The sequence below is a fragment of the Actinia tenebrosa genome, unplaced genomic scaffold (genome assembly GCF_029948245.1).
Source record: "Actinia tenebrosa isolate PJP-AT-01 unplaced genomic scaffold, QUT_ActTen_1.0 PGA_scaffold7__59_contigs__length_16204524, whole genome shotgun sequence".
Classification (NCBI taxonomy): Eukaryota; Metazoa; Cnidaria; class Anthozoa; order Actiniaria; family Actiniidae; genus Actinia; species Actinia tenebrosa.
Window position 1 is genome coordinate 2,665,220 of NW_028292584.1, and position 17,825 is coordinate 2,683,044.

Sequence of the window (17,825 nt, forward strand, 5' to 3'; positions counted from 1 at the left end):
TTCCCAAAGATTTAATACGAATGATACAAAACTGCGTTGATTTAAAGTTTATTTATTGATCAAATGTCTAAAATTATCAACTAAATGATTGACATCAAATATTAACACACAATCATAGACAAATTATCAATCATCAACACCTCATCAATCATCAACACATCAATCATCAACCCATCAATCATCAACAGATCAATCATCAACACATCATCAATCATCAACAGATCAATCATCAACACATCATCAATCATCGACACATCAATCATCAACACATCATCAATCATCAACACATCATCAATCATCAACAGATCAATCATCAACACATCATCAATCATCGACACATCAATCATCAACACATCATCAATCATTAACACATCATCAATCATCAACACATTATCAATCATCGACACATCAATCATCAACCCATTATCAATCATCAACAGATCAATCATCAACACATCAATCATCTACAAATCATCAATCATCAACACATCATCAATCATCAACACATCAATCATCGACACATCAATCATCAACCCATTATCAATCATCAACAGATCAATCATCAACACATCATCAACACATCAATCATCGACAAATCATCAATCATCAACACATCATCAATCATCAACACATTATCAATCATCGACACATCAATCATCAACACATTATCAATCATCGACACATCATCAATCATCGACACATCATCAATCGACACCTCATGAATCATCGACACATCAATCATCGACACATCATCAATCATCGACACATTATCAATCATCGACACATTATCAATCAGACACATCAATTATCAACACATCAATCATCAACACATCAATCACTGCCACATCATCAATCATCGACAAATTATCAATTATCAACACAGCAATCATCAACACCTCATCAATCATCAACACATCATCAACACATCAATCATCAACACATCAATGATCAACACATTATTAATCATCGACACATTATCAATCATCAACACATTATCAATCATCGACACATTATCAATCATTGACACATTATCAATCATCGACACATCATCAATCATTGACACATCAATCGACACCTCATCAATCATCGACACATCATCAATCATCAACACATCAATCATCCACACATTATCAATCATCAACACATCAATCCTCGACACATCATCAATCGACACCTCATCAATCATCGACACATCATCAATCATCGACACATCAATCATCGACACATTATCAATCATCGACACATTATCAATCAGACACATTATCAATCATCGACACATCAACCATAGACACCTCATCAATCATCGACACATTATCAATTATCGATACATCATAAATCATCGATACATCAATCATCGACACATCATCAATCATCCACACATGATCAATCATCGACACATGATCAATCATCCACACATTATCAATCATCAACGCATTTTCAATTATCGACACATCATCAATCATCGACACATTTTCGATTATCGACACATCATCAATCATCAACACATCAATAATCGACACATCATCAATCATCGACACATTATCAATCATACACATTATCAATTATCGATACATCATAAATCATCGACACATCATCAATCAGACACATTATCAATCATCGACACCTCATCAATCATCGACACCTCATCAATCATCGACACATTATCAATCATCCACACATGATCAATCATCGACACACGATCAATCATCAACACATCATCAATCATCAACACATTATCAATCATCGACACATCATCAATCATCAACCCATTATCAATCATCAACAGATCAATCATCAACACATCATCAACACATTATCAATCCTCGACACATCATCAATCAACCCATTATCAATCATCAACAGATCAATCATCAACACATCAATCATCGACACATCATCAATCATCGACACATCATCAATCATCGACACATCATCAATCATCTACACATCATCAATCATCGACACATCATCAATCATCGACACATCAATCATCGACACATCATCAATCAGACACATTATCGATCATCGACACATCATGAATCAGACACATCAATTATCGACACATCATCAATCAGACACATTATCAATTATCGACACATGATCAATCATCGACACATTATCAATCAGACACATTATCGATCATCGACACATCAATCATCGATACATCATCAATCATCGACACATCATCAATCAGACACATTATCAATTATCGACACATCATCAATCATACACATTATCAATCATCGACACATTATCAATCATCGACACATCATAAATCAGACACATTATCAATCATCGACACATCATCAATCATCGATACATCATCAATCATCGACACATCATCAATCAGACACATTATCAATCATCGACACATCATCAATCATCGATACATCATCAATCATCAACACATCATCAATCATCGACACATCATCAATCAGACACATTATCAATCATCGACACACCAATCATCGTTACGTCATCAATCATTGACACATCAATCATCGACACATCATCAATCATCAACACATCATAAATCAGACACATTATCAATTATCGACACATCATCAATCATACACACTTTCAATCATCGACACATCATCAATCATACACATCAATCATCCACACATCAATCAGACAGATTATCAATCATCGACACATCATCAATCATACACATTATCAATGATCGACACATCATCAATCAGACACATTATCAATCATCGACACATCATCAATCATACACATTATCAATCATCAACACATCATCAATCATACAGATCATCAATCATCAACACATCATCAATCATCGACACATCATCAATCATTGATACATCATCAATCATCGATACATCATCAATCATTGACCCATCAGTCATTGACACATAATCAATTATCGACACCTCATCAACCATCAAGAGATCATTATCATATCATCAATCATTATTATATCATCAATCATCAACACATCATCAATCATCAGCACATCATCAACCATGCACACATCATCAGCATCAACGCATCAACAATAAAAAAAACCTCATCAATGATCAACACACAACAAATTCAACACTTCATCAATCATCAACACATGATCAATCATTAGGACTGAATTTGTATCGCTAGGATAGAATGTGCATCCCTAGGAGTCAATGCGCATCACTAGTAAAGAAAGTGCATCACTAGGATTGAATGCGCATCACTAGAATAGAATGCGCATATCTAAGAATGAGTGCGCATTGCCAGGAATGAATGCGCATGACTAGTAATGAAAGCGCATCGCTAGGAATGAATGCGCATCGCTAGGAATGAATGCGCATCGCTAAGACTTAATGAGCATCGTTAGGAATGAATGCACATCACTAGGAATGAATGTGCATCACTAGTAATGAATGCGCATGACTAGTAATAAATGCGCATCGCTAGGAATGAATGCGCATCACTGGGAATGAATGTGCATCACTAGGAATGAATTTGCATCATCAGGAATGAATGCGCATCGCTAGGAATGAATGCGCATCGCTAGGAATGAATGTGCATGACCAGTAATGAATACGCATCGCTAGGAATGAATGCGCATCATTAGGAATGAATGTGCATGACTAGTAATGAATGCGCATCACTAGAAATGAATGTGCATCACTAGGAATGAATGCGCATTAGTAGGAATGAGTGAGCATCACTAGGAATGAATGTGCATTACTAGGAATGAATGTGCATCACTAGGAAAGAGCGCATGTGATGAGAAAAGAATGCGCAACAAGTAAAAGCAATGCATATTAGAAAGGAATGAGAAAAGAAAAGATTGCTTACTTTCCTTTGTGTTATGTATGCTTCGTAATCTTCAAACATCATGCACTGAAAAAAGACGAAAAGTCCAGAATTTATGAAGAAAAATTATAAGTTAAAACCTAAAAATTTAAACGAAAGAAAAAAATACAAATTAGTAAAATCTGGGAGAATAAAAAGGAAAATTGAAAAAGATACAAAAGAATTCTTCCCGCGGAGACTCGCGGGTGTAGTCCAGTTCCCAGTCTATCTCGTTCCTGTTCATATTTGCATATTCACACCTTAAGGAACACGTTTCTTGCTCAAGAAAATGTCTTCGATATTTAAGCTGAATTTTATAGGGAAATCAGTTTTATTGGAGTAATATTCATCCTAAAATAGCAAAGAATATACAACAGCAATGACTGGTAAGAATTGTTTTATTTTTACCGTGTTTTTCAGTGTTTTATCACGAAAGTTCTGGAACATGTGACTAAAAACATGTCTTCGCTTTGAGTTCTCGTATTTAGGGCTCAGCTTCGTTTTATTTATCCTTGGAACACATAATTAGACAACGGAGACTTTTTAAAACACTTTTTAGCTTCTAGTTCGAAAACATTTTAATGCGTTTTAGTTGCACAAATTTGTTGTACAAAAGCCAACCACCCCCTCCCCCCCAATGCAGGCTTTGCCCCTAATTCAAACATTATTAATAATTATAGGCATTAATGATTAATTTTCCTTTGCAGTTATCAATATGTGGATAACACTGAAATATTAGTCAGTATAAACCGTGGAATTACACCTGGTCACGAAGCACAAGTCCATATCACTCTACCTGATACTGATTGTGTTAGAAGATGAGAAGAAACAAAATATCCGTCAGCGTAACCCATGGCATTATACTTGGACATGAAGCACAAGTCCACATTACTCTACCTGATACTGATTGTGTTAGAAGAAACAAAATATCAGTTGATACAAGCCTGAAACAAGACAATAGACATGTTGACAAACAAAACACAATTCTCTACCTCTATCCAAACAAGGAGAGGACTAATTAACTAGGAGGAACAATTAAATAATGACAACAATAGAGTTACCATAGTGATCAATACATTGGTTTCTCTTTGGAAAACCAAACCTGGAAATACATAAAACCTATATGATGAACTAATGAAAGCGATTGAGGTATTACCAACATTACCAGATGAGTTGTAATACTCTGGGTAAAGCCACAGTGCAGTGACATCCTACGTCATTTTACCCATGCAGCTGCTACCAAATGACATACTATAAACTTACCGTACCGGATGTTCGGATGTGCTGGGGTGCATTAGGTATGTATTTTTAACATCAACTGAGGGCAATCAGTAATGTGTCAATCATTCTCATACCCACACCCTTCTCACCGAAAAATCGAAGGCTCTGGTAACAGGAAGACCCAGATTCTAGGTCAGCAGATATGCGCACACTCCACTTATTCTGACTTCTGGTAGAAATCCGAACTGTTTTTTTCTTCAAAAGAAATCAAGATTATTTATTCATTGCTTTTATGTGTCTGCGATTAACATCCTGAAAAAATGAGCAGTTTAGCGATACCCTCTGATGTGTACGGTAAAGTACAGTAAAGTACAAATACAGATGATTATGCAAAAAAACAAAATTAACCAATCAAATTAACGGTCCATTTGTGTGTTACCAGAGCATTCGATTTTTCGTTAGAAAGCTGAGAAGGCTTTGGGTACAAGAATGTCAGTCAATAGTTTTTGTTCCTAAAAAGATATTGGAATTTAGTTTACTCTTAACAAGCTCCTGGAAATGAATCTTTAAAAAAATGTTTTTTAAAAAATTGCCAATGTGTCTGTAGAGAAACTAATAGAGAAAATAATCATAGATAAATCCTTATCCAGTGGATAAAATGGTGCATAAGACCAGGCCCAGGTCCTCAAAATGAATAAAAAGAATTGATGAAAATGGAAAATACCTCGTACATTACAGTCCATGCCTAGTTGTGTTGTAGTATCCTGATTGGATATAGTCTCACATGCTTTAATTCATTTATTCCACAGCTTGTCTACCAATCAGGTGATAATAATGAGGGAATAACGAACAAAAAATGGACACTAATGACAAACCAGCCAAAAGGTAGGTTATCAGATTATAGTCTTTGCCCCCTCCCCCTCCTCAGTAAAACCAGTATCCTAAACATCGTGCATTCTGATTGGCTGTTGGAGTGGAAGAAAAAATATTAAAAAACAAGTGGAAAAGTAAATTCTAATAATTACAAAAATAGATCTGTGTCCTGAGCTGTTTTCAAAACCAAACATGGCCTTCAGCTTGCACATTCAAGGCTGCAAGCATAGTTTTTCCTTAACCACACCTCCTCACTGGTAAATAACCTCTATTTACATTCACCAGCTTTAAATAATATAAAGATGATACTTTATTCACCAATATTTGCTTTCGTTCAACAGCTTGTCTACAAAACTAGCTAAATTTGACTATACAATCACAAAGAAACGAAATGACCAGTGCAAACTGATAGAAGGTAGGCTACATGTTTTATATTAGTTATTCTATAATAATATCTGCCATTACTGACATCTCGCCAACCACACTGATACTTCACCAACCACTGACTGACACCACATTAACCACTGACTGACACCTTACCAACCACTGACTGACACCTGACCAACCAATGACTGACACCTGACCAACCAATAACTGACACCTGACCAACCAATGACTGACACCTGACCAACCACTAACTGACACCTTACCAACCACTGACTGACACCTGACCAACCACTGACTGACACCACATCAATAACTGACAGACACCATATCAACCACTGACTGACACCACATCAACAACTGACACCTTACCAGCCACTGACTGACACCACACCAACCAACGATAGACACCTTACAAACCACTAACCAACACCTCACCAACCAAAGACTGACATGTAACAAATTCCTTGGAATGCTTAGTTGATGGCTTCAGGACACTATTTATTATTGATGTTTTTGTACTTTCAGAAAACACAAACCTGTTATGTGCACAGTAATGAAACAAGAAGACATCAAGAAGCACCTTCTATGATAACAAGAAAAAGAGGACTCCTGAAACATCAACAATCAAAAAGTTTATCAAGATATCTATATTAGTATTATAAAAAAGAAAAGAAAAGAAAAAAAGAAAAGAAAAAAAAAAAAGAAGGGAAATGACAGGGCTCGAAATAGTAGCATGCAGATGCAGGTCAAATCTTACTGACGACTGAAAACTTATTTTCATGTGTCATATGAAAAATGAAAATAGAGATATTTTTGGCCTAAATTAATTTTTTGCAAAACATTACAAGATGTTGTATTGTTTTTCTATTTCGAGCCCTGATAACAAAGAAAAAAAAAACGAAGAGTGAAAAGAGGAGACAACAGAAGAAGAAAAAGAGAAATCGAAAAAACAATCCCATAAAAAAATGACCCTACTTCATAATGACATCACCAATCAAAACAAACTGCTAATCTCACTAAGAAAAGACAAAAATTATTTTGTTTACTAAGCTTACTTCAAAGTTTATTGATTCTGCTTCACTCAATTCCACCATATTTCTTTTACATGTGAGGTCATTATGAAATAGGGTAAATGAAAAGATATCTGGCTAGAGGACTGGCAAATAATAGTTTCATATATTTGAACCAAATAATAATCGTGGACCTGATAGCTAGCTATCCACAATGCATGTTTTAGGTTTTCATTTACTTTTCATTAGATTAACTAAAAACAATTAAGTTTTCTTATGAAAATCTCAATGCTAATTAAGCTATTCCAATAATTTCTCAATACCTTTATACTTGAAAAATATCCAAACTTGATGATTCAAAAAGAGACTAAAAAAAACATTAAGTTAACAAATTACAATTTCATAGCATAATCAAATAGCCAAGTGATTACCCAGGTCTAGTTAAAAATAATCATCTCTGCCAGTCCTCTAGCCACTAATATTAGATATACTGTAGGAGAGTGTGTATATTCTCAAATTTGAATTGAAATAAGTGTGAACAATAGAAAAGAAAGGTTTTCCACAGCAGCTAGTAAATGGATTCTCAGTAAAGAAGATCAAACCGAAACGTAAAACACCAGCAAATTTATATTTGCTGTTCCATTTCAATTTTCTTTCTTTTTTTTCAAAACTTTGTCTGATTAATTTTTATGTGGGTGGCCATTTTAATTTCTTTTTCCAACTTTACTGAGAACCCTCTGCTAGTCAGACACACTCTCCTATATCTAATATTACTATCACTTATTATTTATACACCAGAAAAATGAAATACACTTGATACCTCCCACGAGGTCCTACCAGCACCTAACAGAAGCTGCCCCACCAGGCCAGGAAACCATAAAAGGTGGTACAATATTGCTGATTCTCGGCAGAGTCTAACCTTGAGGCCATGATCAGATGACTGCTCTGAAGGTGAAGGTTGTCGGCAAGGATACCAGGTGATGGCTCTCTGCAGATTTCATGGGAGTGCGCTGATGGCATGGATGCCAGTCAATGTGAAGGTTAGTGCAATTGGGAGCAAAGATAATCATATCGTACTATTCATGGGTGTGTACAGCAGTGATAACTTAGAGGCGGTGTGCTCAATAGACTTGCATAAGACACCATTCAGACTTTCATACAAGTAGATTATCAAGCTGGGAAGACTAGGAGTTGAATCATTTCTAGGTGACCTAATCTTGCGTGAATGATGTTCGGCTAGACTGATCTACAAGGTTCTATCATAGGATTGTAATTTAATAAGTTTTTTCACCAGCAAAATAAGACCTCAGTTTCTTTATAAACTAAAAGTTACTTTAAAATATTTCAGAATATAAAAACACAAAAAAATTAAACCTATAGATAATCAAAACAAGAAAGCAAATGAGGATCAAAAACAACTAATAAGAACAAATTAAGAAAAAAAAACTATTTGACTGATTGTGTAGCATCTGAAATTATCCACCCCCTCCTCTCCCCTCCCAACAGAGGAATTTGGAATTTCTGAGGGGTGGGGGGTCAGAGAAAGAACAAAATTACAGAAATTGTATCTAAGAAAATTGGAATTTCTGGGGGAAAGGGGTGTTTTAAAAAATTCCTCCATGGGGGGAGGGGTATGAATAATTTATGGACTACACATTGAATTTAAAAGCAAACTGTTCTCAAACAAAAATACAACAAATTAATAACACAAATAATTAATGCATCATTGATATAAAATGAAAATGTACTTGCAAATTCTATACTTTTTATGAAACTGAGGTCTTAACAAAATGTGTTATTTATTCAATAAAGAATTTTGACAAAAAAATTCAAATTAAATATTTTTGAAGACAAAATATTTCAAGGGTTATCTGAAACTAATCAAAATATCTCAATGGAAAGAAATATATTTCCTTTTTCCAAAAAAATGGGATAAAGCATTTCTATGGCAAAAAGCAACTACAAAACATGTATCAATTAAACTGATGTGTTTGTTTACATCCATCAAAAAATCTTATGATTGAATATTCCTACATTCTATGGAGACAGTATTAAATCTTTAAAATATTTTCCAATCTGTGTAAGATACTGAAATCATACTCAAAAAGTGCAAGAAAATAAATCCAAGCCAAACAAGGCAAATGTGAAATAAATGAATAGAGGACAAGGTGAGCTATCACAGAATGGCATTGAAACACCATACCTCACAATCCAGAAACAATTACATGTGAATGAAATGAAACTATTGATAAGAAGTAAAACTGAAAGTTGTTTTACTATGAAGAATTATGTCCAAAGCACTAGTATCATATGCACAAGCTGTCAAAAACCAAACCATTTTGAAATTAAATATATGATATTTAAAATATTTGAAGCAAATTGAAAACTTATTTTTTGTTCAAATTGGATACAGTTGATTGTCAGTGATACATGAAGTTGCTTATGATTTGGAAATGCAAATATAGACATTGAAAATATTTCAGATTTTACTATTTATGTATGGCTCATCACTTCTATCATGAAGTTCTTTTGCTGGTGAAAAAACTGATCTTAGGAAATAAACAACAGATAAAAACAAGAACAACATGCAGAGGCTAGTGACCAAATGAAACAATTAACTTGGAATAAACTGTAGGCTCTTTTCGTTAGTTAACAAAATAAACCTTTTTTCATATGAAAGAAAATATAACCATTAACCACCTAGATTATACATGTAACAGCCAATAATAGCTCGGTTCGTGTAAGATTTGAGAGAGTAGATTTCATATGACTCCAGGAATTTTTTGATGCAACATTTCCCCAAACTGAAACAATTTTGCATTATTTCATTTCACTCTCATAATTCTATATTTTCTTATTGAATATAAAATCTACTCTGATAAAATAATCATAAAATTACAAAGTCCCCTCTCAAGTACCAATAGTTATGAATGGATAAGTACTAGGTCTAGTATAACACAAGCCTTTTGTAGTCAACAGTCATAAGTAACAAAATTATTTTATTGCTATTGCTGCGATCAAAAAGCTTTCATAAATTCTCTGTGAGCCTTACGCGTTATGGATATTTAGACATGAAGTATTTTGGGGGTTGTTCACAAACTCGCACATGACTGTTAACTGCAAAAGGCACATTATAAACATGGTCAACTGAATTAATCGTAGCAACCTAAGAGATACTGAATTAATTATCGGTCTAGTAACCTAGGAGATATTGAATGAACTATCAGTCTGGTAACCTAGGAGATACTGAATGAATTATAGGTCCAGTCCCCTAGCAGATACTGAATGAATTATAGGTCCAGTCCCCTAGCAGATACTGAATGAATTATAGGTCCAGTCCCCTAGCACATACTGAATAAATATGAATGAATTATAGACTTAGTTCATGAATCAAGTCAACACCTTAGAGCTTAGTTGTTCCTATTAAATTACATGGTGGTAGTTTCCTTTTCGGGATGGACCAGCTCATTTTTCACAAGTTAGTAGCCTAGAAACTTCGTTATTTTAGTCTTCGCAAACCAGTCTTGATAATCACATACACTTTATGGATGTCTGAATACCGCCTTAAGTCTATTGATCACATCACTCTAAGATATACATCACTGTTGTGCAGTAAAACCTATGGGTAGTGGGGCATGGTTATCTTAGAAGTCTGATATTCAAATTCATGATTTCATTTATTTATTAATATATGAAAGTGATTGCTTATTCTCCCAAGCCAGAGGTTCATGGCATGGAGCATTAGATTGTCTTTGAATGGTTAAATGGAATCACTCTGATATACGTCACAAGAATAACCTGAACTGGAGAGTTAAACGATCCAAAAACAGAAATTTCAAAAAAGCAACTTTTGTATGACTTCATTACCCAGTAAAGTCTTATTATTATACAGCAATTGCTTTGAATATTTTCAAATTCCAAAGTAATTCTAATTAAAATTATATGATATGTGAGGTGTTCCTCTGTAACCATCCCTTTATCTCTCACGAATGTAGTGTTAGGGGTTATCACAGGAAGTATTCAAGTCTTCCTTGACAGTTAACCATAAATTAGGAAAAAAGAAAATTGTTCATGATCACACTCAAAAAATGTCAATGCATCCACCTAACTCTAAATATAAAAATCTAGATAAAATCGCTTAGAAAATAAAACCTTTTCGCTTCTACAGCTTAATTGATCAAAAAAATGATGCAGATTGGCCAGCAGATAACCGATCCCTGGCTGGTCATAAAGTACATGATTACCAATGAAGACAACAATGCACATAAAAGTCTAAGATGTTTTTTGTAATATCTGGTACTCATTAATATACTTTAGCCCTAAAGATGCACATGTAGTGTGAAAGCTTTGGAATAAAATATTCAAATGAACATTCATTCGAACAATGCACCTATCAGATAAATAATCTAATTAAAATAACAACGAATCCTGGCTGCAACTTTCTCAATGCACTTGACAGTTCCTCCTAATAGTCCATCAACTCCTGTCACTTAAAATCCTCGGCAAGAATAATAATTATTTGTCCAGTTTTTAACCCGCACTTAGTTTTATCTTCGGATTATTTATATCAAAAGAATCAAGGAAAGATGCAACTTGAAGTAAAACAATACGATTTACGCCTAAAACTAAAATTCTAATGAGTCAAACCCTTTTTTTGCTGATGGGATAAAGTAAACAGAAACTTTTATGTACAATCGTCAACATATTTTGATCCTCTCAGAAGACTTGTAGGTAGAGCCGGATGCATCGGAGAAAGACCTTTTCATTTGATTTCAAAACGAGAGTCATGGAGTCTTGAAGTAAGTTCGGCTAGTTTTGTCATCCAAATAAGCCGTTCTGAATTAAAAGTAGATTGATTGTCGCACATCACAAACAGCCAAAGCAATGTTCTTGTATCTAACTGCGAAGGTACAAATCTACTTGATAGATGTCGCTCGAGACTAACGCAAATTCGCTCCAATACATAATTAGTAATTTACAGACTTGAATGAAGTCAAAAGAAATAGTATTTTTAAATGAATTTTTATAAAATATTCGCTTAGTTGACAGTGTAAATAAAGTGTTTCATGTGAATCTAAATCGATTGTAAGCGCCGTGATGACCCTTGAAGGTCAAGATAAGTAGTAACACATAATGCAATGTTTTTCCAATTCATCACAGAGTTCGCTTCCAAGCTAAACAAAATACTACGCTTTGCAGTTAAGTTTGGCGTGACCGAAGTTTTGTCACGTAGTTTTGACGTCTATACTATGATGTTACCAGGGGCAACGTTTCAATGTTGCCGTGTCATTGTTGCGTATCGTCGCGTATCATGTATAGGATAAATACTAAAGGAAGAACTTTTATAAAAGGTCAATCACTGAGTTATGATATCAGAAGATCAATTATTGATGAAATAGTCCGAAATGGAGGCGACCCAGTGACTGGTTATTTTCCTGGACATTTTTCTGACGTTGCGAATACATTCAAAGTAAGCCGTGATACAGTCAAGAACATTTGGAAGCGTTTGTACAACGACGGTACAATTGAAACAAAGAAAAACATCGGAGGAGGAAATCCTTCAAGTTTGACTCAAAGAGATTTGGAGCTTGTCGAAGTGTTAAAGAACGAGAGACCTACCTGTTCCCTAAAAGAAATCCACGAAAAGCTTGAGGAATTTGGTAACATTCCTAACGGAACGTCTCACTCGGCAATTTCCCGCGCATTGAAAGAGCGCATGCTGTCAGGCAAACAGTATTCCCGCAAAAAAGTCTCTACTATAGCACAGGAAAGATTCACCGTTGAAAACATCGCGTATACTCAAATGTTTATTGATTACCTTTATAATAAAGACCCATTCAAACTAAAATTCTTTGATGAATGTGGACTGAAAACAGCGTCGCATGGGAAGCGTTTGTATGGGCACTCGCCGGTTGGGGAGAGGTGTGTAGAATTAATGCGCTATCATCAATCTCCAAACATTACTGTAAATCTATTGGCCGGTTTAAATGGCATAGAATATATGAACACCGTCCATGGCCCATCGGATACTTTGATTTTTCTCGATTTTTTTGATCAGGCTGGCAAAGCAGCTAACATTGACACAGGAAGACCTGCTCTAGAAGTCGGTGATGTAATTGTAATGGATAATTGCCCATTTCATCACAATGCTGGCGGCGATATTTTACAAGAATGGCTTGATGATCGCAATATCGAGCTTGTATATACACCAACTTATTCCCCAGATTTTAATCCTGTAGAACTTGTATTCAATAAAATGAGAACTGTCATGAATTATGATTTACAGGATGTAGTGGCCTATAACATTGAACTTGCTGCGATTGAAGCGTTCAAACAGGTTACATCTGGGGACATGTACAATTTTTACAGATGTACAAATTATTTAGACGTATAGGAAATTCATTGTAGTGATTTAGAGTGGTTTTTGAAGAGAACCACCAATAAAAGCATTGTCGCGACACCGGCATCTTGAAAGCGATCAATGTAAATTTCATATTACCATGATTATATTTACATAAGGAATAGCAAATAAATTGCCGTATTTGTTTCAATTATTTTCTATCCTATTTGTGATTGTAAAAGGCGAGATAGTACTCCGTATCATACAGTTAATAGCCGAGCAGCGCAGTTTATTAGTCAGTCCAAGTCACTCAGTCTGTACAATGAATTTTAATTTCATGATTTTCGGCATATAGAGCTTTAAAGTACAAATACTTTTAATTTCAAAACACAACAAAGGGAATAAAGCTCCTTACTTTGAATACTATACAAAGTTTGTGAATATTCATCTGAGTTGTTAGATCAGTTTACATAATTTGTATAATTGCAACAATATAAATAAATTGTAAACGTATTCTAATTTATTATTAAAATGAAATCAAAATAATTGTTGAAACGAACGAGTCTCATTGTTTTTAAAGTGCATGACTATTGACTCATATCATGCATTTGACTAATGTTTTGGCAACTAGTCCTTGTCCTTGTTGAACTGATTTTGGAGTGAAACGGCAAGCTTGAAATCGCTTTCTTCAGTCAGTGCTTGACTGGACCCAGAGTTGAAAGCGGTGGTCATTGTACTAGTAGAAGTGTTGGTACATGTATAATTGCGTTTAGGGAAGCGAATTGCATAATCTTCTTCTAAAATTCTCTTCTTAGGATTGACACACGTGTCAGACTTTTTCTTCATTTTCATTTCGTGTTCACGAATGGCATCTCTCAACAGCTGGCTCACACAATTTCTTGGAGGTAGTTTTCCACTACACTTTTTCTGTAAAAGAGCTACATGTTGATTTAGGAGTGCCCAGTTTTTAACTCCATTTACTATATATAAATCAGGGTCTGTGGAAATGATATCTCCTTCAATCCTCTTTGCAAATGAATCTTCGACTGCTTTATACGATCTAAATTTATTCTGGTAATCCGTTTCAAGTAAAGCAAGTTCTGCTTTCTTTTTTTCGACTGTCACGATACTAGCACATCGTAAAGCATCACAAAGTGTATCTCCAGCACGCAGGTTTACAAATGTCTGCTCGTCGTCCCTGTATTTTATCCTGAGCTCTGTGTCAGGAATGAATTCCAAACAGGCAATTTTAGCTCTCACGGCTTTCATTAGATCTTCAAATGATGAAAGTTGTGATTCTTCGATGGACATTATTTCGCATCGGTCTTCTTGAAATGAAATGTTATAAAAAACTTTAAGTTGAATCATATTGTGGGCACCGAAATACTTATAAGTATTCTAAAATCAAGAAAATAGACAGTAGCTCTCGAAGTCGTGGATACCTCACAAGATGTCGGCACGCTTATGGGTTTCCCGCCTTTTGGACACATGACGCGGCAACCTTGAAACGTTGCCCCTGGTAACATCATAGTATAGACGTCAAAACTACGTGACAAAACTTCGGTCACGCCAAACTTAACCGCAAAGCGTAGTAACAAAAAACTAAACTACTCAATAGATGTCGCTCGAGACTAACGCAAATTCGCTCCAATAAATAACTAGTAATTTACAGACTTGAATGAAGTCAAAAGAAATAGTATTTCTAAATGAATTTCTATAAAATATTCGCTTAGTTGACAGTGTAAATAAAGTGTTTCATGTGAATCTAAATCGATTGTAAGCGCCGTGATGACCCTTGAAGGTCAAGATAAGTAGTAACACATAACGCAACGTTTTTCCAATTCATCACAGAGTTCGCTTCCAAACTAAACAGAATAACAAAAAACTAAACAAAGTAGGTGTTAAAAGAAAAATAAAAGGATGACTAATCATCTTACCAGCTAAAATGAGCATTTAAAATATGAAATCGAGTGATATACTTTGAAACCTTTGAATGTCAACAAGCATAAGGACAGAGGGAGCCCAATCTCTGAATCTCTGAGTTCGCCAAAGGGCGGTTTGATTTACTAATTTTAAACTTTTACCTGCAACAAGGTTATTTCAAATTGTTGGAATTTGTTGTGAAATTTTACCATTGATTGGAATGGAATTTTTATAGAATAGGGATTAATAATAATGGAATAAATATTAATAAATTCCTTTAATTTTAACCGTTCACAATAAAATGCAATTAATCGAAAATCAAAATAATCTTAAAATACTTGCTTTGTAGTCATTTTGATTGAGACAATGTCTTAAAGTAAAACAACAGCCAAGATTCTAAATGTAAGTATAGTATAGGAGAGCTAAATATTACAGATAAGCAACAAATAAAGTGCACAAGTTTTTAAAAGTCAAATGTTATGTGTCATGATTAATGTGTCAAGATAAAATACACAACACATGACCAACACCATAATAACAGACCTGTATAATTACAATTGCACACTAATGCCATTCGAGCTGATAGTCAGTGGTATTTCACTTGTTGCACTCTTAAAACAACAGTTTCTTGTGAGAGTTAAATTCTTGTAAGACAATGATGGTGCAATGTTGTATTAATGATAATATATTAGGTAAGGATTTTGGAACACTGAAAGTTGTTGGGATTCTGGCATTCAATAATTAAATCGAATCAGATAAATTTCCTATTATCAATAGATGTCCTTTCCAAAGAAGAAAGAGAATACTTTGCACGAGGTCACAATACATGTTGCAGCATGCTTTGTTTGTAGATTACCAAACCACCTATGGATTGAATTCACTGTTGTAATCATTGACATCATACTCAACTCTCATATACTAGCACCTGCCTACAGCAAAATACTTACCTCTGGTGTACTTCTAAATTCAATCAACACATGATACAGGTGAGTAATCAATACATATAAGATATCATCCTAATATAACTGAGAGGTTCTAATATAATGTCTGTATAGATACTGACCAGACTCTTCATTCTCATCATACTGGATTTACCTACTTATTAATGCAGTCAGTAGTTCAAGAGAAAAAACACTTCTTTCCTCTGAATTAAAGTAAGGAAAAAGCTGAATCATCTTAATGAATGATTCTATGCACACAGTGGTCTTTTTCATAGTATCAGCTTTTAACTATTAGTAAGTTACTCTTAGGTGAAATACAATTAATAATATATGATGAGTAACAGATAACTGACATACAATCACAAGGTTAACGAAGGGTGCCAAATGCTTGTAATAACAAAAATGTCTTTCATGTCTTACTTAATTAAGTGAGCAATGTTCTACGATGTTAACTTTTGATTAATGGCTTAAAATATATATTAGCTTTATTTTTACCAATACTTTTTAAAAATACTTTAATGTGTACAGTTTTTTTAAATTTACTAATGAAAATCTAAAAACATTTTACCAGCAGCCTCAATTGTCCAAATGAAATACTTTTGTGATTACAAGGATTCATAGTGGGTCAATTTGAAAGATCAAATGACTCTCCAATAAGATTTAAAAGAAATGAAAAACTTCTGATGAAACCCATCAGTACCTAAAGATACAGTGTAGTTGCCCTCATTTATTTTTGTTGTTTGTATATTTAAGAAACTCTTTTACAAGTTTCTTGGTTGACAGGCTTGTGGATGTGTCATTCATTCATCTTGAGTGTTTGTTTTCTCTTCATCGGGGTGGGATACAATATTCCCATTTTTCGTCTTCTGTCTTATTGCAGCACAAATACTAATTAGACTAGTAGCTTGATGAGTTTACCATAGAGTACCATATGTCTCACCCATTCATCTTCAGGAATTTGGTTCACTCTATCAAGCTCTCTGTTGTCCTACTCACCCTCACCTGCCGAATGAGATAAATGTAGAGAACTTCTAACCCTTTATCTCCTAGATCTAGCTTCTTGCATCAAGTTCTTTTTGGTCTCTTATTATAATCACCCTTTAGTAGTATAGGGAATGGGGGTTCCAGCGCAATCTCAACACGGGCAAGACCCGTGTCAAAAATCCACCTACGGACAATCCCCACTCCAAGTGTGGTTGGGGGCAACAGCGCAAATATGTTAGTCTATATATGGAGTGCGAAGAATGTAAAGAGTTTGTTTATGATTTCTGTGTAAAGTGCTTGAAACCCAAGTTTGTGTCTACTAAACCAAATAAGTATATTTGT

The 17,825-nt window shown here is 34.6% G+C and overlaps 1 protein-coding gene and 1 long non-coding RNA gene across 3 annotated transcripts; both read left to right on the forward strand.

Moving 5' to 3' along the window:
• Positions 1-4,070: 4,070 nt before the first annotated feature.
• Positions 4,071-11,828, forward strand: LOC148905348 (uncharacterized). Of its 2 annotated transcripts, XR_016121652.1 has the most exons (7): positions 4,071-4,190; positions 4,512-5,102; positions 5,835-5,910; positions 6,240-6,313; positions 6,811-6,916; positions 8,094-8,335; positions 11,464-11,828. It is a non-coding gene; the product is annotated as an uncharacterized LOC148905348 (long non-coding RNA). The 2 variants fall into 2 exon arrangements; XR_016121651.1 differs by having other exon boundaries at positions 6,811-8,335.
• A 555-nt stretch (positions 11,829-12,383) lies between these two features.
• On the forward strand, positions 12,384-14,054 carry LOC148905349 (uncharacterized). The gene has a single exon (XM_089039767.1). It carries the CDS (start codon positions 12,571-12,573, stop codon positions 13,687-13,689), a length of 1,119 nt encoding a protein of 372 aa, XP_088895893.1. The 5' UTR covers positions 12,384-12,570; the 3' UTR covers positions 13,690-14,054.
• The last annotated feature ends 3,771 nt before the right edge of the window (positions 14,055-17,825 follow it).